The 19258-nt window shown below is 37.8% G+C and overlaps 3 protein-coding genes across 4 annotated transcripts; 1 reads left to right on the top strand and 2 right to left on the bottom strand.

The window, feature by feature from the left end:
• Positions 1–289: 289 nt before the first annotated feature.
• Positions 290–3481, top strand: sat2b (spermidine/spermine N1-acetyltransferase family member 2b). Of its 2 annotated transcripts, XR_004213093.1 has the most exons (7): positions 290–423; positions 599–650; positions 1670–1753; positions 2025–2126; positions 2268–2308; positions 2410–2826; positions 2908–3481. XR_004213093.1 is itself a non-coding variant. In XM_031857312.1 (6 exons), exons 1-6 carry the CDS (start codon positions 361–363, stop codon positions 2587–2589), a joined length of 522 nt encoding a protein of 173 aa, XP_031713172.1. In that variant the 5' UTR covers positions 290–360; the 3' UTR covers positions 2590–3481. The 2 variants fall into 2 exon arrangements, 1 of the variants encoding a protein (XP_031713172.1); XM_031857312.1 differs by having other exon boundaries at positions 2410–3481.
• Positions 3482–4959: 1478 nt separating this feature from the next.
• Positions 4960–7953, bottom strand: LOC116389055 (claudin-15-like). Its single transcript, XM_031857457.1, has 5 exons — positions 7737–7953; positions 6275–6439; positions 5511–5592; positions 5261–5371; positions 4960–5171 (listed from the first exon to the last, which is right to left on the bottom strand). Exons 1-5 carry the CDS (start codon positions 7951–7953, stop codon positions 5072–5074), a joined length of 675 nt encoding a protein of 224 aa, XP_031713317.1. The 3' UTR covers positions 4960–5071.
• A 5741-nt stretch (positions 7954–13694) lies between these two features.
• grk1b (G protein-coupled receptor kinase 1 b) lies at positions 13695–17209 on the bottom strand. The gene is made up of 7 exons (XM_031857299.1): positions 16511–17209; positions 15572–15699; positions 15117–15274; positions 14660–14743; positions 14419–14543; positions 14077–14278; positions 13695–13978 (listed from the first exon to the last, which is right to left on the bottom strand). The coding sequence occupies exons 1-7, from the start codon at positions 17207–17209 to the stop codon at positions 13695–13697; spliced, it is 1680 nt and encodes a 559-aa protein (XP_031713159.1).
• Positions 17210–19258: the final 2049 nt, after the last annotated feature.

Genomic DNA, 19258 nt, shown 5'->3' with positions numbered 1-19258 from the left:
GTAAATGTAATTGGTTACATTTCACACCTGCTTCCGGTCTGTTGGTAGACCAGAGTTCCAGAAGTAAATAAATAAAAATAAAATCTAAGTTTAAGACCACAGTAATGAACTTCGACTCCCACTGAACATTACGGTTAAGATCAAACGCTCATTTAGATTTATTCATTGTTGAGTAGGTTTCCCTGCTCGGCTAAAACTTGCTCGTTTTTGAGCGATATCTTTTATTTTGAAGGCGAAAATTGCAACACCGGAATCATTTCCTGTGAACTCACTGTCGTCAACAGCGTGGCTCAGACTTGAGGTTGTTTAACTTCTCTCGGAGGAAGAAGAGTCAGGTGTGGACTGAGGTAGAGTCAACACATGCATTTCAAAGTCCGAGCTGCAACAAAAGATGACTGCAAAGAAATATCGAGAATGATATTGGTGAGGCTCCGTCATGTAATACCACTAAACCTAAAACACGTGTTCTGCTTCACAATGCCGCATGTGATACACATTACTTTAACGTTATGTTGTGAGTATATCTGCATGCACTTTGGTGTATTTGTCAACGTAATACATCCACACATAACGTTTTAAAATCCCCTCTTTTCCTCAGGAGTTGGCGGTTTATGAAAAAATGCCCGACCAAGTGAAGATAACTCATGAAGGTAAATCTGTACTTAATATGATAGAAACATGAATGCTGAGAAAAGCCCAGTTGAAACTGTTTGTGTCCTTGGAAGCCACACCAAAGGGTCGATATGCAAAGGTGATGATTGGAACAATTACACCTGTGTTTGTACTGCTGTGGCACATCAATGTCAGCTGTGAGAAAGGTCTATATAACGCATAGTTAGAGTGAGCAGTGAAACACTTTGCAACCAGACTTGGTTAGTAAATAGAGTTCCCTAATAAGTAACTGTGATGACATTTTAATTTAAGCAGGAGCGAGGGGGAATTCAGCAGTGCTGAATTTTGAAGTCAGATCAAATCTCTTGGAGAACTTTTTTTTTTTTTTTTAAATGTGGTTGTATGTGTGAGCAGGATCCATTGCATCAGTCTCCCTTACAATCCTATCATTGCCAGTTGCTGGAGTACTGAGTGTAGCAGCCAGATACTACAAAGTAAGGCTATGATGTGTTCAATACGGACACAGTACTTTTAAAGGTACCTGGTTGAGTTTTTTTAAAACTCCAGAGCAACGATTTGAAGAGCGAGTATGCCACACACCACGAGCACATGCAGGATGCGAAAGACATTTTGAAGACAATGCGTACCAACAAGTGTTGGTGTTTAATGGGCTATATGCCATGTGGAAAGAAATGCGCCAATAAAAGAGGAGTAGAAGAAGACTGCACGCAGGTTTGAAACAGTTTTATTAATTGGTAAATTATTTAGAAAATGTTTATGAGTAAAGAACTTGGTCTGGATAAAACCTGCAAAAATGTGAGCTGTAGGATGTGATATTTTTATGACTGGCTTCTTGCCTTATGAAGAGTTTTGTAGTGATGTTACCATGTGCTTGGATCTTAGCTGTTAATATCAAATAAGAGCAGAGTTGAAAAAACTAATTAAATACATTTTCAATGTTTGTTGCACTTGGGTGCTGATGAATAATAATATTACCTCTAATGTGAAGATGACATGTTGCCTTGTTGGGTAAATGATCTGTCCTGCTTTGCTTTAGCACTGGAGCGGGACGGTTTCTGCCACAATCCCTTCTTTGAATGCCTCGTTGCAGAAGTGCCCGAGGAGCATAAATCTGAAGAAGGTAAAGATCGAGGCCTTTTCTACTGTATTCCTCTCTGTCAGACAGATTTAAACTTGTCGGCGTCTTACGCAGATAACAGGTCTGTGACTTTGCTGTTTAGATATATTTCCATTTAGTATCTAACGAATCACGATGACTACACAGGTGCCACCTCAAAAACCAACAGTGTCGGTGTCAATTAAATATTCCATTATATTTGTAGGGATGAAAGAAAGTTTCTGGTATTCTTCCTGCTTGTCTTTTTGATTGCTTGTATTTTTCGTCTATGTAGGATTCACAATTGTCGGATATGGCCTTTACTTTTACACTTACAGCACATGGAAGGGGCGGTCGGTGCATCTGGAGGACCTGTACGTGATGCCAGAGTTCAGGGGTAAGATATGTATTGAATTGTTGTCAACGAAGCACTCGCTTGGTTGTGCAAATCATCATTTTTTAACGTTTCCGTTGCATCTTTTTCTGCAAATGTTTTGTCCCCAAGTAAAAACATTTCTTTTATTGATTTCCTTTACAGGAAAGGGCATTGGCAAGGGTTTACTCGGCAAAGTTGCCGAGGTAAGAATGTCTTTGCTGACCACTAAATCGTAGTTTTTCTGAGGAGAAATCTGTCCTGTGTGACGAAGAGGTAACGGTGCATGACTGTTTTGTTTCCTCAGGTGGGGAAGAAGATGCAGTGTGTGCGGCTGCAGTTGTCTGTGTTGGACTGGAATACTCCCTCTCGAGACTTCTACGCCGCTAAAGGAGCTCAGGACCTCACCGCCAGTGAAGGCTGGCACTTTCTACGTTTTGACGGACAAGACCTGGACAATTTAGCAAACGACGCTCCTAAAGATTAGAAGTTTGCCAAGTAAAGATGTGTATCTTGCTGTGAAACAAATGTGGCTGTTAAACATTCACCCTGAAGACGGTGCCAAAATATGCTTCACTGTAACCCAATTCCTCACTAACTCGTCTTTCTACTAGTTAAACATTCATTTTGCTGGCATGGATGCATCTGGTTCAGCTTTGTCATCTTTCAGTGCAGCGTGCAAATTCAATTTGCGGACATCCTTTCATCTTGTATATCCACATTTGTGAGTGTATAAAGAAACAAAATATTGCCTTTATTGGGAAATTAAACACAGTCCAGCCCTTGATGATTTTAATCTTTCTAGGATCTGATGATGCTTTGGTGAAGATTTTGGCAAATTTCCCAGCACGACGATGTGAATTGACCTGATTAAATCCAATCCCGGACGTGATGCCATATCATTCCAGTAGGTGGCATATTTATCCAACTGAAAATAAACTCTCTGAGTGGACACTCGTGCAGTGCCGAGGTTAAATGCACGATACATTAAGCTCCATGTCTCAGCTGTGAGTATTTTCTGCTCTGGTTAAAGGAGTCAGCGGAGAAGATTACTTGGAAACTAGTTCTGTAACCTAAAACCCTTTTCATGGAATTATGTTCGTTATGTTGATAATCAAAATCTCATTAACACTTTCATTTTTTTTTGCAGTCAGTCACTGGAAATGATATTTATTTATTGTATAAAACACACTGAAATCCAAAGGAGCACATGTGGAATCAGCCTAAAGAGAAACTGTGACGTTACATTTGAAATATGCTAAAAAAAGATTATAATGCACAAAACTTACAAAGGCTATATGTTTATATGCGTTTCAACCCTGTTACTCGAGTGTTCTGGTTCAAAGACGAGCGTCTAAATAAAATCGCACTGTGTGAAAGCCCTGGTGTAGCTATTACTGGTTACAGTTGAAAGTTAAAGTAACACGTTTCCTCCATGACTTTTGCACCGTCAAGTTACATAATCACCTTTACTCTCACTGATAGACATTCTGCTCAGAGCTCTACTTTAAGACCAGCCAGATTATTGATCAAGTAGATTTAAGAAATTTCTGGAATTGCCATCTAATTTCCGAATGGGAAGAGCTTTTAATATTTTTGCAGAAAAATTATTCTGAATTTGTTGCACAGCCACAAGAAATGTTGGGTTTTGTGGAAGGGGAGCGGCTCTCATCTTTCTTGACCATTAAACCTGATGGCAGGTTTGAGGATGCACAGAAATTACAAAGGATTACAACACTTTATATAATTACACAAACTTCATAGACTTGAACACGATTGTAAAACAGTTTAAGGTGATCTAAGGATTAAATATTTGTGATTGTCCTATTCCTAGTAAGAGAGATAGGGAAGGTGTTTTTTTTAATATTCTTAAAACCTTTAAAACAATGTCAAAGTAGCACACTTCATGGCATATCTAACAGCTTTCTTGCATCTTTCTCTCATGATCAAGTTATTCTGCAGCAGTCATTAAAATACAGAAAAGGAAACATAATTTGGTGTAAATGTGTGCTTATATAAGGCTGTTATAAATATATTGGTATCACCACATTCTGGACATGTAGTCTAACATATATGTTCTTCATATTCTTCATATAGACTAATTCTAATCTATAGCAGTGATCAACACTAACAAATGTTTGTTTTCATTATGCTGCAGTTTCTCTTGGTAAGGCGACAGCAAGCTAGTAAGTTAAATTGTATATATATGTATATATATGTATATGTATATATATGTATATGTATATATATATGTATATATATATGTATATGTATATATATATGTATATGTATATATATGTATATGTATATATATGTATATGTGTATATGTATATGTATATATATATGTATATGTATATGTATATGTATATATATATGTATATGTATATATATATGTATATGTATATATATGTATATGTATATATATGTATATGTATATATATGTATATGTATATATGTATATGTATATATATGTGTATATATATGTATGTATATGTATGTATATATGTATGTGTATATGTATGTATATGTATGTATATGTATGTATATATGTATGTATATGTATGTATATGTATGTATATATGTATGTATATGTATGTATATGTATGTATGTGTATGTATGTGTATATATGTGTATATATGTATATATGTGTATATATGTGTATATATGTGTATATATGTGTATATGTATGTATATGTGTATATATGTATGTATATGTGTATATATGTATGTATATGTGTATATATGTATATATATGTGTATATATATGTGTATATATGTATATACAGCATACATTTACCATTAAAAGGTTTGGATAAAGCCAATAAATCAAATCAAGGTTGCTGCTCTATATACAGCGATCATGAGGCTTTACAATGGTGTTTTCCATTGTAAATCCTGCCTTCTCCTACTGCATTCAATCTAGTGAATTGACTCCCAAGCTGGCTTCCACTTCTCCACAATCACCTCTCAGACGTATGCGTTTCTACCATAGTTGCTCGGGACCGACTGAGACATCGCCACAGTGGACAGCACATGTCCTCTGGAGGATGGTTGGTATGGGTATGGCCTGGAACACAAAAGTGGCGTTTCAGTTGAGAGATTATGCACCAATTCTACTACACCCAATGATCAAACGTCTCAGCAACACGTACTCACATTTTTTCCGTGGGTGTGTTGACTTTGCAAGCACACATCAGGCATGCACCTCCACAAATGGCAAGTGTGGCCGACGACCAGCCGATATACAAGCCCTCTCCAATCTCATACCTGTGATTCAATAACATTGAACATATATTTATATATACAGTATATATATGTGTATTATTATTACAACGGCACTTTGTGCCATTCAGCTATCGTTTCTTTTCAACTCGGTGACATACTGATGCGGAGAGTATTGACTTACTTTGTCCCCGGATAAAACTGGTCAAAGAACTGCCGTGTGATGTTGGCTGCATACCAAGATATAGCAATCATGGTGGAAATCCCTACAAAACACAAAGCATTGTTTACTTTAGACAAAGTGGGATGTTTTTTCAATGCAAGCAACGCAGACAGTAACAGGCTGAGATAACATGAACACGGTCAAAATGGGGTTTTATAGATAATACCACGATGTTAGCCATGCTAGTCCTAACGGGGCTAAAACCATTTCATACAACATCATGAGATTATCCATGAAGCCAGTCATATGGAGCAAAGTTACCTGCTTGGTTGCAAGGAAGGACTACTCCTTTATATCCACTCTACAACATATAGCTTATAAGTATGATTACTATGTAAACATAATAAAACAATATAGTTCTAACGTTTAAAAGCCTTTCAAATCAAACCGTAATAATAGCAAGTGTCCCGTCACCGCTCCTATTCTCACAATACAAATACCGTTGGTAATAGCAGGCTTTTGTGCATCAGCAGGTTTGTGAGACTAAGGATAACCTTTTGAACTGGTGACTCATTTTTTTTAAAGCTTGGAGTGCCAGACATGATTTATCTTTCTAGCTGTTTTGTGTTGTGTGATTGTGAGCGTCCTCCTGAGGACTGGACATGGTCCTCACTTATCGTAAAGTACTATCAATGCAGGGACCACAACACGTTTGAAGTAAACTTCCGATCAAACATTTTCTCATGCGTTGTTTTGTGACATGTCATCCATCCCCAGGTCTTTACCCTGTAGTAAAAAGAACACTCCTCCCATCGCAGCGATCCTTCCCTTCAGGACGTAGTTTTCTCCTCCTATCTTTGAACACTTCATTCCAGCGAGAGTAGCCACGAGCCCGAAAGTCCCAAACACAATGGCAGCGATCATGAGTGCCCGGGAGGCCTGAATGTACCCTGTGTGCAAACGTGAAAAAAATACGATGATATATGCACTTGTAATTATGGATGGGACAATACAGGATCTCACTGCGGATTGCTATAAAAAACACTGACAATAAGTTGAACGTGGGGAATTGACATTATCAGGATAATCGTGAATATTGTGATATGAGACACTTGGAAAAGCTGTCTAGCTCTTTATTATGGTAGTTAATCAAGAAATATAGCTTCATTTAAAAAAATAAAATAATAACAATTTATGATTATCTTATTTAAGATTGTTTGTTTTTCAGTAAAAACAATGTTCACTAAAAATAGTCATATTCTATGATAATTGGGATAATATTGTTAATCATAATTATTTTGGCCCGGATAATTGTGACATTCAATTTTCATATGGCCCCATGCCTACTTGTAAGAACATGCTACACATAAATCTACACATATGTACAACATAAACATTGAAACAAATTCAAAGCAAGTATCACATTGTCTTATTATGTTCATAATGCATGCATTATGAAATGCATGTTTTAGCCACAGAGACGACATTCACTGTTACAGCAGGACATAGTTGATGCAGGTGGGAGCCCCCTAGAGGCTCACTGATAGTAACCCTGGTCCTATGAGCACAGGCAGAGCCACACAGGTTTGATTCCTTACTAATACGCCAAACTTTAAATTCTCCTCTTGACAAAACAGAAATATGTCGGTGTGTGTGAACTGGAAAGCATGTTTATGCTGTGGTGAGATGAGGGCACGTTATACCTCAGGGCTCAAGACTAGGGCTCGGCATCCAGTGTCATGTGTTTCATGTGTTATATGTGCTATATGTGCTATACAGCGCTTAAATCGATGCCTTAACAGTAGTTCTGACCCAAGCGTGCACATTATAACAGTCTACAACAAATAGGAATGACTACTCCTAGAAATGTGTTTTTATTATTTTATGGGTATTGAGTTTGTCTGGGTTCACTGGTGTAGTGCTTATCATATCTTGTATTCCCTGCCTTTAATACAGATTATAGCCAGTACAGTAGATTGCTCCTGATATGCTTTTAAAGGTACACTAATATACTGTCTAAGTCAAGGTAAACAATGCAAATAAGAACAGCCATTTCTCCACTTTTGGGTTTGATCCACTGGTGTGAGATTCAGCTGAATTCAGTGAGGATCTGTTGGAGTCAAACTGTTTTATTGTACATAACATTCTCACCCTTTTAGACATTGGAGATGAATTACGATGTATTTTTTTATGCTGTACTGCTCGAGGAGTAAAGTTTTAAAAACTATTTCTGTGTTGGCCACATACCATTAAGTGCGAGCAAAGATGGAAAATCCCGGCAGTTGTGAACTCCTGTAGAGTCAGTTGCACAGGACATCCACAGGTTTTCATAGATGGTTGATGTGGTGATAACGTTACCGTCCACTGACGAGACCTTCCAGTATCGATTTGGAAGGGCGATCCCAACCATTAGCCAGGCCAGAAACCCCAGAAAGAAGGCCAACGCTTCCACTATCGCATTCATACTCCCTTGTTTCTTCTGTCCAATCGTGCAAGTTATCCAGAGAGAGAAACACTTAATTCAAACGTTGACTCCAAGCTATCTTCCTGCGCAAACGTGTGGATTTGTTGGCCCCAAATTCTCAGTTTGACAGACTAATTCCCACCCGAGCGAAGACGTTACAGAAAACCACAAATTAATGATTAATTCCAAATAACCCTCTTATGATGACACCTTTTATTCTCCACTCTTTTGAACCTTTTCAAAGACTCCAAATGTTTGCCCAACTTAAGGGACAACAGGGAGGTGAAGTCCAAGCTTCAAGCCTGCTTATTAATGACTAAAGGCTTAAAGCTATTTGTCACCTTTTGACGTTTGCTTTGAAACACTGTGTCAATAATATCAAACCGTTATTGATGGGATTCGAGTCACGTTTTGGCTCCTCACTTCCCCCTGTGTTTGGGCGATGATGGGTATGTTAGTGGCATTTAGGGGTGAGGTAGCATCACAACATACCGATCCGCAGAATGACCAGGTTTGTTGCCCAGCAGATACACATGTTTGCTTGTCTGACAACTGAGCCCAAAAGTCCTGTTTTCACTTGTGTTACACATGTAGTGTCGTTCGTTATCTGGCCATTATCATCCTGGTGACGAAGTACCACTGCAGCAGCCTTTTGGCCACACATGAAAAAAACATTTTACTTGACTCGATAACAAATCTTTACAACCTAAACACAAGAACTGCTTTACGTCAAAGTTGACTTTCTGGACATTTCTAAAGAAATAGTTTCAGTGGTTTTGTAATGAATGTCATTATATCATTAGGAGTTCACTGTCTCAGCAAGAACAAAGTACCATTTCACACCAACTAAGAACAGCTTGGCTTTACTGCTTATTGAATACAGTCTGCAGCTCCCTCTCGTAAAATGTCAGTGCTCACTGGATGTCCAACATATGCATTGCATTAAACACAATGAAGGACACTGTAAAAAGAATGACCTGTACAATGTAAGGACACTCTTATAGCACAGTACTGCTTGTAAGGTTGATGAGGTTATTTAGTTTTATTGAGACTGTGTTCACCTAAAATATAATGTAATCCAGTATAATCTATGTTGTTAGAAATGTTCATAAACTGGATGTAAATTCCTCTTTTACAATCTCAACAAAAATGAACTTTACAAGCGTCACAAACTTTACAGAGATATTGTGTTGGATTGTACAGCTGCTGATTACAGCATACATGTGTTTGCTATTTTTTGTTTTGTTAAGTTTGGTTTGATTTTGTATGTGTAGTTCATATTAAGTTTCTAAGAAGAAAAAAGACAAGTCTCAATCAGATAACAATTTCACTGACGGAGATTATAAAATGTATAGTCAGCTGTTACATAAAGCTGGATCATCAGAGAAAATCTGAAAGCATAAATAGTAATGTAAAAATATTAATAGAAGAACAAGTAAATTGTTATAAATTACCAGTAAAGGTCTCATTTACATTTTTTTTACAAAAAAAGTGACTTTTCTAAGATCTTGTATTGTAACAGATACTACTTCTAATTTAACTTACCTGGGAGAGCAAAAAGGGATGGAAAGTCGCGGCAGTTAAAGATCCCTGTTGAATCACTTGCACAAGACATCCAGAGGTTCTCATAGATTGTGGAGGTTGTAATTACGCTGCCTTCTGTGGTGGATTCTTTCCAATACTGATCTTGTAGTGATATGAAAATCAATATCCATCCTGCAAAACCTTGGAAAAGTGCTATAACCTCGATGATCTCTTTCATCTTGAAAGTAATCGTCTATTAATAATTGGCAAAACTAACAGATAATACCTCTGTGAGGAGCTCTATTCCCAACTTCTGTATCTGATATACATTTTGGGAGTGTGAGAACTGAACTGATTTTTTTTTTTCCCTTCATGCACTCAAACCTGGACTAATTTGAACATTGATTTGTTGGCTGTAGCTACATTAGAAGTCTGCTATTCCCGCCCAAAATTCATGACATTTCACGTGCCCGGCATGTTACCATAGAAATGTAAGTATACAATGAGCTTTTTTTTTTTCCTCTTTTGATTGGCAGTGGAGTTCCAGATAGTCTATTGTAATATAGTTATCACAGCTTTGAATCCATGAGCCAAATGTCTGGAATCATTTGTCAGTGATTGCTGTGATGTGCCTTTGAAGCTTCTTCAGGAGGCAGTTAACATGACAATACATTGTCTTATCAGTGGTAGTGTTTTAAGAAGCATTGTAGTCATAATTGTAAAATATATCATAACTATATGATCAGGACAATCAGAGAAAAGTTGAATTGCGTGGTCTGTGAAGTGATATTCTTATTGTACTGCAGGTTTACTCTGTGGGCATCATTCTTCTGCTTTTTTTATTTGCTCACATCATCTTGTCCTCCTGCCTGTATTCCCTTTTGAGGAATTGGTAGCTTGTGATTTTAGGGAGGTCATTTAAGGTTCTATGAGCTAATGGGAAATACTGAATAGAGGGCAAAGCAAACAATGAAAGCTGGGTAAGGTGGGTGATTTATTGAAGGCAGAACGGGTCTATTTTAGTACTGGTTAAGCATTAACGAGTCTGCTGCGGGACAAAAGATGCGTTGAAATCCTTGCTCTTTGTAAGTGCATTATTTGTACTGTAGCATATAGATTTAACATGATGAAATGTTGTGTTGACATAGTACAGTGCTGTCACCTAGAAGACCAAACCAGGCTGCTCTAACACACCCTCATAATTAATTGGTTGCCTCTATACATTAAGCAACGTATGGAAGTAAGCAAAAATCCAAGATCTAGAAGTTCTGATGTACTTAAGTTCAGTCTTTACAAAACCCTTGCACAAACCTCCTCAAAACTCTGATGACGATGACTTTGAAAGTAAACACAGATGTTTACCGCTTGTCTAAGTGGAGCTACGCTTTGTTTACGAGTAACTTCAACATTTACAGTCAGTATCTTATGAAATGTGAATTCTCTTTTGCCGACCAGTAATCAGAAGCACAGTTCAAAGTACTGTCGTATACTTACAGTATTGAATAGACATCCAGCCTTTAAATCATAATCTTATGTCTGTTAATATTTTATTTACTTGACCTTCCCTCAGTCAGCTGAAAGATTTATGTAGTTGTGACCGCGTTGACCTCCCTGCTTAAAGGGAAAGTTCACTCAGGTTTGTCGGGCTCTGACTCTGGCTGTGCCCACAAGTCAGCACTGGTATTAAGGTCACACCAGGTACTTCACCGAGAACAAATACATGCATGACTTTATGCAGAACATGGTGGTAGCTAATATTTCAGTTTAAATTGCTAAACTGATTTTAAAATGAATCTTTCATCTTTATTCTTTGTCCGCTGTGAATTCCCTGGTTGTAAATAACTACTGTATTCTCACAGAGATGTTTGATCTTGGAAAAAGTTTAAAACTGTCCTATTTAACAGAAATATGTGATGTATTATTCTTATTCTTATTCTTATTATTAGCAGTAGTAGTAGCACTAGTAGTAGTAATCTTCCTTGAATAGCAAACGTGTCACTGTGGTTTGACTTAGTGTTGACAGGTGAACACTCAACAATTCCCATAGATACTTCCAAAAATAAAATAAAAAATGTTTACTTTTTCTTGCAGTTTTTTGCGTAAGCGCCAGAGACAGTGAATACATATTTTTTTTTCCCCAAGCACAGAAACATTCGTGCTGTGCTTCAACATTTAAAACCTTACATTTGTACTTAAATTACTATTCAGTTAAAAGCGTATATAGAAGAAGTGAGTTTAGCAGAAGCCGCTGTCGTTGACCAAGTAACCATGATATTGCACAAAATTATATTGATCAGGAAATGAAGCAAGCTCTTCAGCCTTCAAGATGACGTTGGAAATTTATAGAATTATTAAAACCAAACAAACTTGCATTTGTCCACTAAACTAAGTTTAAATTATGATTCATAATTGGGTTCATTAATTTGCTGTACGTAAAAGCTGTTTAAATAATGTGACAAAACTTTGAACAGTCAGTATTTGTGTGAAGTCACTGTTTCAATACCTGGTTTTATTGATTAATATGAACCCTCTGACTTTACTTATCCACTGACTTTTCCTCTTGTGCCAACAGGTTTACATTTGTTGTTTTTGTGTGTGTTCAAGAACAAATACTTGCAAAACTAATAACGTACCCATCAATCTCATACGTAGGCTACTTTGTGTTCAAACTAATGTGGTGACCGTGCTGAACATTGCATACCTGCATCAGCATGTTAGCATCCTAATGTAAACTTTTAGCTCAGAGCTGTGCATGGATGTCGACTCACAGTCTTGTTAAGCAACAATTTCTTTTCACAACTGTTTCGATAAGTAAAGTCTAAAGTCACAGTTAACAGTAAAGTGATGATTGATACATTTCACTGTACTATTTCGTCATAGAACACTATGTGCGGGCAGTAATTACAACACACTTCTTTGTGAAATTGTGTTAAAGTATAACCACTGTTTAGAGTATAGCTGACAATGGTATCTGATCAAATGTAATCCCACAGACACTTTTACTGCTGCTCCAAGCGTTAATTTAAGATTAACTTCTAGAGATAGACCTGAAATGCTCTGTGGTTTAATCATTTACCCCGACGGTAACCCAGGAGACAGACAATTCAAATAAACAAGTGTGGTGGTGATTTCAGTTATTGTTTGACCAAAATTGAAGCTTTGTTGTATTGTTATCTAAAATAAACTTAAACCACCCCATCACGTTTGTACAAACTGAACATGTCGTCTGATAAAGACGTCACTCTTGTTTGTTCAACAGAACACAAAGATTTTCAATGTGCCATATTACATTTGTATTAATATAAGGGTTTATAATAATATGATAATGAAGATAATGGTTCATATTAACAATATATAGTAGATCCTCAAAAATTCACATTTTTGTGTCATTTTCAAATGTAGAATCACTTTTTTAATTCACCAAACCTCCCGTCATTGCTATCTAGGTATTTATATAACTTAAGGTTTATAAGTATATTATAGTACAGCTTTTTAATCTAAGCTTTTGCAGAATATTCTTACATCATATGCTAATAAAGATATTTAGAAACAATAAAATATCCGTATAAAATACAAAAGAAAGAATCACGTGATGTGTGTAAGACCCTTGATGTTTTATTCAGGAGGTGTAATTAGGACTGAATTTGTATTTTTATTCTCTCTTGTTGTCATTTGTCGACAGCCTCATACAAACACACTGATGTGGAGGGTACATGCACACATGTTGTGCTTTACAAGATTTTATTGATTGCTTTTTCTACCATAATAACTATTTGTTGTATAATGAAAAAATAAAGAATAATTACATAATGTCATAATGTTAATACTTTCTTTCTATGCTGTATAAACATTGTATATAGTTTCTATACAAAATAACTTATATTCAATTTGTCTGTAATTACTAAAATATTGACATACTGTATGTGGTACGTCATGTTTGCAACCATATTTACATTTTATATTACATATATTATTGGTATTATTATACATTATTATTATTATTATTACAATATGTTTACCATGCTTCCACTTTTATTAACACTATAAATATTACAATATAGGTACATGATAGTGATATTTAAATACGCAAATAGTATGAATTCATTACAACGAGGACAGACAATTGTACAGATGACAGATAACACAGATTAGGATTAAAAACATCCAGATGTGTTTGATAAGAGATCCTCCCCTTTGTTCTTTCCATGTGTCTCTGCTCAAAGCAGCACACATCCTCCACCTTTGGCTTCCACGTAGTTTGGATCAAGGTCATTGGGCAGCTTGCCGTTCCCTCCCCAGATATTCATCTCTCCAAACACACCCGTCTCGATCATCTCATCCTGCCAAGGGATCGGGACATTGCCAGAAGCAAAGTCATTGTAGAACTCCGTGTCCTTGGTATCCAGGACCACACCTTTGATTGAGCTGAAGGCGCCCACGTCATCAATATCTTTGGCATAGACCATCTTAGGATCGGGGACAAATGGTGGAGGTAGCATACCTTTAGATTGAACACAGAAGAAGGAACACATTCAATACCTGTTATTTTTGTAATTCACCACGGTTTGAGCCATCTATAGCCAACGTTTCCCTCCGTACCTGCTTCCAGACGGCCCCAGTTAATCTCTTTAAAGAATGGCTGATTCTTGAGTTCTTCACACTCGTTATTTTTGAACCCGAGGCGTTTTGATGGATCCTTTTGCATCAGGCCTTCACAAAGATCCTTGCATCCTTTGCTGAACTTTGGTGTGTATGAAACTGGATCGTTCAAGATTCTGCGAGCTACCTCGTCATTCTCAACCTGAAGAAAGAGACCATTATATATATGTATATATGATTAGGCATCGGAGAATTGGCACTGGACAAGAGCTAATGGGTGAATTGAGGATATCGTTTTCCATAAAAGTCACCCAATGAGTCTGTTCTTCACATGTTTAGTACCTGCTCTCCTCGTACTCTAAAGGGCCCTTTGGCGGCAATCATCTCAAAAATGGTGACTCCCAGCGTAAAATAGTCCACCGAGTAGTCATACTGCTTCTTCTCCAGCAGCTCAGGAGCCATGAAACCTATATTTATGAACAACATGATTTCACTGCTGAGAGAAACATGCTCTTCATGGTGGTACAGGGTTTTCTTTTCACAGTAATATTGACATGGATGGGCCATGTCGATTTTTAGTTACCTGGAGTTCCTGCATATCCAGTAGTTGTGTCTTGTCCTGGTGGAAGTTCAACAGCCAGACCCAAATCTGACAGGCGGACGTGTCCTGAGTGAACAGTGGCTATTAAATAGACAACCAATATATCGAAAAAACAAGTCACAGTATAGTATGTTTTAAAAAGTCAGTTAAGTAAGTCATAGTATGGGATGTGTTCAAAAAGACTTACTATAGTATGTCAAAAAAGTAATACAAAAGTCATGATATGTTATGTCTTAAAAAAGTAATATTATAGTAAGTCATAAAATAATCTAAGTTTAGTATGTCATAAAAAAATCATTGTATAGTATGTCATAAAAAGTAATAAAAATGTCATAAAAAAAAGTAGTGTAATGTAAAAAAGTGAGAATATAGTATGTGGTAAAAAGAAGTCCTCGGATGGTCTGCCAATGAGATGACAGCAGATTTAATAATGGCTCACCTGCATCATCCAGCAGGACGTTCTCGGGTTTCAGGTCTCTGTAGACGATCCTGTGCTGGTGAAGGTGCTCCAGCCCACAGATGATCTGAGCCGTATAGAAACATGTTCTCTTCTCATCAAAACCAGGATTCTTTTCATCCACATTATACATGTGAAACCTGTAAGAGAGGGTGGTATAGGTTATAGCATTTCAAGCCTCTGTGAAATCAACAAGCATAGAAGAGGGAAGTGAAGGTACACAATGCTCTTTTAGTTATTCTCTGACTGAAAGCATGGTGGCCCTGATATGAGGGCTGCATGTCAGTTTATCTACTTTAGGCTGATTAGTGGAGATGAAAGGAGGGAAACGCCGTCCCCATGTTGTTAAGTACAGAAACCAGTATGTAGCGTGTGATTTAGAGGCATAGTGCCGAGGTCAGTGTGAGTGTATATAAAGCTGTATTCATAGAGAGCACCTGAGGTCTCCACCATTCATGATGGTCATCACTAGGCAGAGGTCAGTCTTGGTCTGGAAGGCGTAACCCAGCGTCACAATAAAGCGGCTGTGAACTTTTGCGAGGATGCGCTTCTCCACAATTGCTCCCTGAACACAAATCAAACATCAGAACATGATCAATCCAACAAAAGCAAGAATTAACAATGTCAGCTATTAGGAATATTTAAAGGCCTGATACACTTACTGTCCAGCCACACGGGTATCTTGCCGGATTACACCTCTCCTGATGTCTTAACGTGTCACTTAATATCATTGTGTTCTAAATGCTGGCTTGGGTCGGCCAACCATGTGCCATGTGCACCTTGTACAGCAGGTGATTTCAGCAGATGACTTCTTCTTGCAAAGCTGATCAGGTGTCTTTAGTTTTAGTTTAACAGGATTAACTAATTCACTAGTAGTTACACCTGTGCTTCTCTTTATTTAACACGTCAACATGTCTGTTGTGGCTATTGTGGCTTACTGACTGACCCAAAGGGAACAGAGACAAAACTGCTCTGTGCTGTGAGACATGGTCTACTCTTATTAGTACATCAAATACGTAACGCAAATAAGCAGAGGTCTAATCAGCATTAACTGAAGTAGACTTTGACAGAGCGGGTGGGCTTATACTTGAAGATCTTTTTTTGAAGAATTAGGCTCAAGTGTTTACTGTCTTTGAGCTGCTCTGTGAGGTCTTAAAGAGACTCACAAGCTTCTTTGCTTCTGAGCCTTATTTTTCATAAAAACGAAACCTCTGCTCTCACTGGGTTGAATTCTCTCACAACCTGTTCTTTCTTATTTCCTGCTGTAGTTCAGTGTGAGGTTGCTAGTACAATGATTTCACTTTGTGTTGTAACTCTTTTTATACACACAAAGCATGGTTGTAGGTGGGACAATAGATGCCTCATCGTTGCTTTACCTCGTAGCCTCTGCGCTTCTTCAGCCTCTTTTTCTCCAGCTTCTTGTTGGCGTACATTTTGCCCGTTGCCTTGGCCTGACAAGCAAACACTTCCCCAAAACCTCCTTTCCCCAGGACCCTGAAGTCCATGAACCACTCCTCATCAAAAGGCTGGCTCTCCACCCATTTGAACTGAACAAAACGCAGAAAGAACATGCTGCTCTTGAAGGAATCTGTGGCCGTCTTGTCCAGGTGTTTGAGGAGCTGCTGCTCGCTCTCTTTAAACAGGTCACCGCGGGCGTTCTTGAAGTCTTCAACAACTCGAGCGACGGCCTTCTCTTCCAAGAAGCTGCAAAAACTCTTTGAAGCTGACTTGTAGTATTTATTGACATGCTTTTGAGCCTTCTGCACTCTCTCATTTTCTTGACATATGGTGTAGTCTTCGATGTCTTTCCACAACTCTACAGCATTTGTATGGGTGGTGTCACTCTCCAGAAACTGTTGGAACAGGCGCTTGCCGATGGGCTGTTTGACACACATGCTGTCAAAAGTGGTGTCTACAGATGTTTTCATGTGTTCACAATCTCTGATGTGTGGAAGCTTCACCCTGGCACGCATCTTCTTGTCCCGCATGGATGCTGCTGCTCCTCCTTCCGTACTGCCACGAGCCGAAACGTAGGCAGAGTTTGCCACCACTGTCTCCAAACAGCCGATGTCCATGGCTGCGCCTTTGTCTGGCACACACAAACCCAGGAAGGAAGTTACTGAGAGTGCTGAAAAATGCATTTTCAATCGTTATGATCCTGGGGACTCAGGATGACAGCAGAGTCTTGACATTTTTCATACACAAAAAAAGGGACTTTTGATTAAATCCGCTATCATATCATATCATATTCTATTCTATTCTATTCTTGCTACTCTGATTTTACTTTATCTGTCTTGTACAGTTAAAAGCTTTTGTGTCCCGTTTCCTTTATTATTGACTTCAATAGCACCAACACCATGTTATAATCTTATTCAATTTTCATATTATCATTAAAATACTTTTTGTTCAAAGTGACATACAAGAAGAGGAACTGATTGTTTTTCTTAGTTAAACATAACGTTAAAGTATTATAATGTATGGGTTTAGTCATCAATGGTGAATGTGTTCCATGAGTTACTTTGTTTGATCGTGTGCTGTTTCATTATACTAATTCCCCCAGTGTTTACGCACCTACTGCTCAAGAGTATACCAACAATAACTATGACTTTCTCCAGGTGAGAGGAAATTGAAGTTGGAGAAGAATTGATGTTGTGGTATGCTGCACCCTGCTGGTTGAAAGACAGCATTCACAGAAGAGGGCTTTCTATTTCAGATGCAACAGACAGGCCAGGAAAGGAAGCTTTGCTTGCACTTGCTTGGTGCACGAGATCACGCAATCCAAGGGATTTGGGGTGCTTTGAGGTAAGAGAGCATTAGCTCGTGCTTAGTAGCCCAAGGTCTTTCACGTCCTCAGCCCGGCCCATTCTGCAGATTACCTCCCTGATGTAATGTGAACTGAGTGCATTTCCCATGCTGCATAAATACTACAAACAGAAGAAAATGTTCACTGCTTGGCCCGCATTGGTTGCACAGTTAGTGGCATTCTCATTAGATTTCTTCCTGTATTATTGAACCCTGGTGCAAAACGGTAATTTAAGAAAGGAGTTTTTTGCTTGTTAATCCTGAGAGACTGAACCAAGAACATTCCTCATGGATCATAGATGTTTTTAGATTGTTCCAAAGATAACAGCCGCAGTTATACATTATTTTATCTCTGCTGATATCATACTGCATACTGGGCCCTTCACGTGCTGTGCAATATGTAGAAAAATACATATCCCTGCAACGAAATGAGACAGGAAATGAAAAGTGGATCATTAGATCACTGTGTTAAGTCTTTCTGGGTGTAAATTTCACGTGTATAAGCTGCTCTATTTTGACCTGGTACATGTAGTACCAAAAGTGATGCTGTTGGCTGTGGTGCTTTCCTGACTCTAATCCAATGAAGATCGACTGCTGATACCAGGGATTTTCTATACAGATAATTGGGATCCTTGTTAATTAACCTACTTTTTTAGATGTGTTTCTAAATGTGTTTAAACTGGTGGAAGGCTTAACAGAAGTGAGGACCTTATCATGTATACAATGCTGTTGTTGGTCCAAGTAAAAGTATGTAAATATTACCGACAATCTTTACTTTAAGTATCACCAGTAAAAGTACTGATTGTTTAAGTGTGATGTTTTTGGATTATTATTACTGCTACACAGTCATATCAAACCATAACAATGATTTTGCACTTGGAGGGAAAGAGTAGTATAGCTTAGCTTGTCACGTAAATATATTAGTTGTATTAAATCAGGCTTTATAGTCCAAGAGGTTTTTAAATAGTTCATTTAGTTTCAGATGGACTATTTTCTAAACCTATAAAAGAACACTTCTTCAGAAAAATTCAAAATCCCCAAATTGTGAGATACGTGGATAGCATGTGTACAGATTGTAAAGCCCTCTGAGGCAAATTTGTGATTTTGGGCTATAGAAAATAAATTGAATTGAATTGAATTGAATATCACTGAAGTAAAAGTGTGTGAGCAATTTTAATCTCAAAAGTAGCTGGTAACTAAAGCTGTCAGACTAATATAGGGGAGTAAAAAGTATAATATCTGCCTTTGAAATGAAGTGCAGTGTAAGTATAAAGTTGCATAAAATGGAAATACTGAAGTAAAGTATAAGAACCTCAAATTTG

Source organism: Anarrhichthys ocellatus, unplaced genomic scaffold (assembly GCF_004355925.1).
Source record: "Anarrhichthys ocellatus isolate YVR2014 unplaced genomic scaffold, GSC_Weel_1.0 scaffold18, whole genome shotgun sequence".
Taxonomy (NCBI): Eukaryota; Metazoa; Chordata; class Actinopteri; order Perciformes; family Anarhichadidae; genus Anarrhichthys; species Anarrhichthys ocellatus.
The sequence above is the reverse complement of the archived record's forward strand: the minus strand, read 5'-3'. Positions and strand labels throughout refer to the sequence as shown.

Excerpts from the sequence above, each read along its gene's own strand:
- sat2b (XM_031857312.1), top strand. The coding sequence starts at position 361 with ATGCATTTCAAAGTCCGAGCTGCAACAAAAGATGACTGCAAAGAAATA. Across the intron at positions 1,754-2,024 it reads GGAGCATAAATCTGAAGAAG|GATTCACAATTGTCGGATAT; the intron begins GTAAAGATCGAG and ends TCGTCTATGTAG. Across the intron at positions 2,309-2,409 it reads TACTCGGCAAAGTTGCCGAG|GTGGGGAAGAAGATGCAGTG; the intron begins GTAAGAATGTCT and ends TTGTTTCCTCAG.
- LOC116389055 (XM_031857457.1), bottom strand. The coding sequence starts at position 7,953 with ATGAATGCGATAGTGGAAGCGTTGGCCTTCTTTCTGGGGTTTCTGGCC. Across the intron at positions 6,440-7,736 it reads ATCTTTGCTCGCACTTAATG|GGTACATTCAGGCCTCCCGG; the intron begins GTATGTGGCCAA and ends GTTTGCACACAG. Across the intron at positions 5,593-6,274 it reads AGTGTTCTTTTTACTACAGG|GGATTTCCACCATGATTGCT; the intron begins GTAAAGACCTGG and ends TGTGTTTTGTAG.
- grk1b (XM_031857299.1), bottom strand. The coding sequence starts at position 17,209 with ATGGACATCGGCTGTTTGGAGACAGTGGTGGCAAACTCTGCCTACGTT. Across the intron at positions 14,744-15,116 it reads CGTCCTGCTGGATGATGCAG|GACACGTCCGCCTGTCAGAT; the intron begins GTGAGCCATTAT and ends CTGTTCACTCAG. Across the intron at positions 13,979-14,076 it reads CTGGGGCCGTCTGGAAGCAG|GTATGCTACCTCCACCATTT; the intron begins GTACGGAGGGAA and ends TTCAATCTAAAG.